We start from the raw sequence: 5,267 nt of genomic DNA, 5'->3' as shown, positions 1-5,267 counted from the left end.
AGAGGAAAGGCCATGAGAGGAAAAAGGGTGAAGGTTGCTCTCTGCAGTCAGCAAGGAGACCTCACCAGAAACTAGCTCTGCTGGCATCTTTATTTTTTAATATATCTTTATTGATTTCAGAGAGGAAAGGAGAGGGAGAGAGAGATAGAAACATCGAAGATGAGAGAATCATTGATTTGTCATCTCCTGCACGCCCACTACTGGGAATTGAGCCTGCAACCTAGGCATGTGCCCTAACGGAAATTGAACAGTGACCTCATACTTCATAGGTCCATGCTCAATCACTGAGCCACCACAGCCAGGCCCTGCTGGCATCTTTATCTTGTATATCTAGCCTCCAGAATTTTGAAAAAATAAATTTCAGTTGCTTATGCTCCTGAGTCTGCAGTATCTTGTTATGGCACCTGAGCAGACTAACTGCAGAAAATAAACTAGGTATAGAGCAAAAATAAAGTTATTCTCAAAACATAATAACCTGGATTGGAGAGGGTTCAGGCTGGGCTTAGGGGACCCCCCCCCCTGCACGAATTTTGTGCACCGGGCCTCTAGTTGAGTTTATAAAGGGTAAAGAAAGTTCAATCTTAATCTATTTGTTAAATGAATGCAAAGCTGATTCAAATATGAACATTTGCCTTTTATTAGTTTTTGCATTGATAAATATTTACTATAACATTTATGGTCAAGGAGAACTACTAATATCTTCTTGGCATAATAAGTAATTGATGAATTTAAATTTGTAGATGATAGAGACTGAAACAGAATATAATGATCATATATTCCCAGTAAATGTTTGTTTTGTTGACAAAAGTAAACCTTTGATGATAGTGATTAAAGATTATGAGCATTAGTGATTTTTAAATATGATAAATTGACATTTCACTTCTTTATTAATTGAACTGTTAATTAAAATTTTTATAAAATTAATAAATTTATATTTAGTATTATTATTTCCTCTAAAAGTGATTTGCTTACTTTTAACATATTGCTACATTCTGTCCTGTAGAAAAAATGACTAATTGATCTCTTTTGTTTGAAGGCCCTTGCACAAGAAGGTACCCAATATACTTATTGACTAAAGGTGGAATGTGAGCCAAGATTATGCATGTGTTCAGTGGAAATTTGTAGACCTATCCTAGTGTGATGTGCCATCCAAGTTATTATCATTTCATGCTCTGACTCCAGTAACATTGGGAAAGCAGAAAAAAAATCAGTACTATTCTTATAACATACTAATCTTCTATGATGTTTCTCTGATTTGTATGTTCTAGGTGAATTTGTGAATTTTATTCTTCCATGTTCCCTACATCCATCAAACTTAGCTCTCATTTTGTGTGTTCCCCAGGATTTAGCATATTGTTAGTCAGCATACCACTTAAGGTTAAAAAATAATGATAATATTGTGTATAGAATCTACATAAAACTATTAGTGTCTCTGTGTCAGGAAAGTGAGAGGAAGAGGGTAAAGTCATCTGGCAAAAGACAAAGGAAGAACAGGACATGCTCACTAGTTGATGGTATTGTCAAATTCTAGGCTTTATCTGTAGGCTAAGGGAGAGAAATGGGAATTTTGAAAACATGATGAAGATGATATGTTTTCATGAAGATCATTGTGGCTAAACAGAACAAGATTGCCCACTCAGACCTGTACCACCCTGAGAATGATCTATTCCCTCTTTTTCTTGTTTCCTGTTCTACCAAATTTTTGACAAGAAAATAAGCAACATTTTGTGACCAAAAATATAGCAGTTGCCACACAGGCCAGCAGGAACCCAATGACATCCAAAGAGTGGTACTGGAACCAAGTGAGGTTGTGAGCAGCTGGCCGCAGGTGTTTGGCTCCTTTGTGGCGCATGACAAACTCAATCCAGAAGACCGCTCGATCCAAGGGCTTTATAGGTTGATCATGGTGAATGCTTGATAACCTCATAGCATTCTCTTTATAGCTGGTAGACAAAGACAGACAGAAATTAGAGCTTTGTTTTCATTGAAGTTGTAAGTATATGATACCTTTGCCTAACATGTTATTCATAGATGTGTTGAGGAAACATTTAATTCTAGTTGTGACACGAACTTTGCTGATGGAATGGTATTTTAAGAGTTGTAAAGGGGAGGGTATGGAAGAAATAAATTTTTGACACAATGTAAATTGTTTTACATTTGGTCAAATGTAAACATAGAAAAAAGGAATAAGCCTCATTTTGTTTTCAAGAAGGAAATTTAATATTGCTTGAAGTGTGATTTTTAAGGATTCCTCTAAGGCCAAGATTGTGGCTAACCCATATTGTGGGAAAACATCCATTAAAAATCATAAGCATGGACCCTAATGTCTGACTAATTAATAATGATAGGCACAAGAAATTGGTAGTGAACATAGATTAGTTATTTTTCCAGAGTCTGAGATTCCTCCATTGCACATACTTGTGTGTTTGTGATGCAAAGGACATTGTCTCTATTGGCAATGTCAAAATTGGATGAAGGTACTAGGGTAATTTTAGAAATGGCAAGGAGATGGAATTTGAGTTTTCAAGGTAAATAGAAATAAATTTCTAGAATTTGAGCCCCTAACTATTATGGAATCATAGTAATCAGAGTTATAGAGCTAATATCTCTAATGGTCTCTCAAAACAATAATGGGTGTAGGGATGTAGTTGAATGGGAATTTGTCTTCACTTGACATTTTGTGCCTGAGGCAGAATTAGTATATTTCTCTCTGTTTCTGGAAACATGAAGATGACAGAAGGTAAGTTGTTTTTGAAGAGATGTCATAGTGTGAGCAGGACACTGTTGGGATTGGGGAAGGAGAAATGAGGTCATCCTCACTCAGCAGTGAATGTGGTACAGTAGATCCAGCAGCAAGGGGTACTGTGTTCTTTTTTTGTGCATAACAAGAAAGAATAATCATCTACACTTTTAATGGAATTAAAATATAGGTAGGGTCAAAACAGAAATTTCACATGGTTTGCTTAAATACATTTAAGGTAAACTACACTGGTGATAAAAGCCTATCTCTCCAAATCATTCAAACTTTTTACCATTTATAGGTAGATATTTAATATTGAAATTCACATATATCTTATAGATAAACTTGCAATAAGAAGTTAAGGGTTATGAATAAGAGATCAAAAATTGATTGTAAAATAAAAAGAAGTGATAAACAATATAGGTGAGCTGTTGAAATATTATTAAATATAGCACATAAAAGATAAATTAGAAACAGTGAGCAATGCTCATGTTGAAAAAGTGAATATACAAATTTATGGACAATTTGGGGCAATTTCAGAGAAATAAAAATTGATTAGAACAATTAGAAAATGATAAAGATGGAAAACAATTGAAAATATTTTAACACTATGCATACATATATTAATTCTTAATTTTGATGACATCTTTCAGAGAAAAATAACTAAGATATAACTATATATATCTACAGTTAAATATAGGTAATAGATTCATTTTAATTTGTCTTTAGTTAAAATAGGTAAAATTTAAAGTTTTGTTTAAAAATTCATACAATCTATATTTATAAAGTTATTAACTATTCTAGCTCTCCTTCTGTATATATACATATGCTAATGGTATGCATTTAGTGTTAATGATGGTTATTTTTGAATGATTAATATTTGGCAAATTATCATTTCTATTTTTATACTTACTGAACACTTATCTATACTAATAAAAAGGTAATATGCTAATTAGACCAGGAGACCTTCCAGGAGACCTTCCGGACATCCTTCCTGACAATGCCATGGTGGCGGGGAAGAGGCAGAGTGGTTAGGGGTGATCAGGCCAGGAGGGGAGGGCAGTTGGGGGTGATCAGGCTGGCGGGAGGGGGGGCAGTTGGGAGTGAACAGGCTGGCAGGAGAGTTCAGATTGGGCCTAAACTGACAGTCAGACATCCACTGAGCGGTCCCAGATTGGAGAGGGTGCAGGCCAGGGTGGGCAGGGCAGTTGGGAGTGATCAGGCTAGTGAGGGGGGCAGTTGGAGGTGAGCAGGCTGGCAGGGGGGACAAGTTGGGGATGAGCAGGCTGGCAGTGGGGGGAAGTTGGGGGTGATCAGTCTGGCAGGGGCATTCAGATTGGGCCTAAACCAACAGTTGGCCATCCCCTGAAGGATCCCAGATTGGAGAGAGTGCAGGCTGGACTGAGAAACACACCCCCACCGTGCATAAATTTTGTGCACTGGGCCACTAGTCTACACTAATAAAATAGAAACATGCAAATTAAGCATCACTCCACCACTCTGCCACTTCACTACACCCACCAGCCAATTAGAGGAACTATGCAAATTAACCCAACAAAGATGGCGGTTAATTTGCATACACAGGCACAGAGCAAAGTCTGAAGATGACTGAAGATGGTGGTGGCAATGGAACTAGAGCGAGCAGGAGGCTTGGGTTGCTCCTGGTGATGGAGAAAGCCAAGCTTCCTGCTGGCCCTGTACTCCACTCAAGGAGGGGCTGGGGACCTGGGTCCCTGGGGGCGACCCAGGCCTCCAGCCCACCCTGGGCTCTGCTCAAGGAGTGGCTAGGGGCCTGGGTTGCTGGGGCAGACCCAGCCTTCCAGCCAGCTCTGGTCTCCACTCAAGGAGCTGGAAAAAAAAAAAGGAGGGGCTGAGAGCAGCCGGAGCAGAAAAGCCAAGCCTTGCTGCTGCGGCTGGACCAAAGGCCTGGGTCCCGGATGCCAGAGGAAAACAGGTGCCGGCAGCCAGGGGAAGGAAGGCCTATTGAGTGAATCTTCGTGCAACGGGCCACTAGTAATATATAAAGAAGCAGATATATTTATAAAAGTAAGCAGATGAGCATTGTCCAGTGTGGTTCAGTTGGTTGGGTGTTGTCCTGTGTACCCAAAGGTTGCTGATTCATTTCCTCATCAAGTGCCTCAAAATATCTGAGAATTTTTGTTATCATTAACATTATTTTGGAAAAAAACCCCACTTTGATAGATACTTGAAATCTGAGGATTTTTGCAATTTTAGCAAATCACTTCATCAATTTGGGGAATGAAATAATAAAATGGTGTTTATGTTAGTCACCTTATGGTTATTATTTCAAAACTAGAGGCCTGGTGCATGAAATTCGTGCATGGGGCAGGGGGAAGGTGTGTGTGTCCCTCACCCCAGCCTGCACCCTCTCACAATCCAGGACTACTGGCTCCCAACCTCTTGCCTGCCTGCCTGCCTGCCTGCCTGACTGACTGCCCCTAACCACTCTTCTGTCAGCCTGATCAACACCTAACTGCTCCCTTGCGGGCCCAATGCCCCTAACTTC

At 39.3% G+C, this 5,267-nt stretch overlaps 1 protein-coding gene across 1 annotated transcript in view; it reads right to left on the bottom strand.

The window, feature by feature from the left end:
- Nucleotides 1-627: 627 nt before the first annotated feature.
- Nucleotides 628-5,267, bottom strand: part of LOC102442302 (UDP-glucuronosyltransferase 2A1-like) — a 49,140-nt gene continuing 44,500 nt past the window's right edge. Inside the window, 1 exon segment of the mRNA XM_023744322.1 lies at nucleotides 628-1,943. Within this exon segment, the coding sequence (XP_023600090.1) occupies nucleotides 1,664-1,943 (280 nt within the window). The 3' untranslated portion in view covers nucleotides 628-1,663.

This window comes from Myotis lucifugus, unplaced genomic scaffold, assembly GCF_000147115.1.
Source record: "Myotis lucifugus unplaced genomic scaffold, Myoluc2.0 scaffold_449, whole genome shotgun sequence".
Lineage (NCBI taxonomy): Eukaryota > Metazoa > Chordata > Mammalia > Chiroptera > Vespertilionidae > Myotis > Myotis lucifugus.
This window is presented reverse-complemented; position numbering and strand designations above follow the sequence as displayed.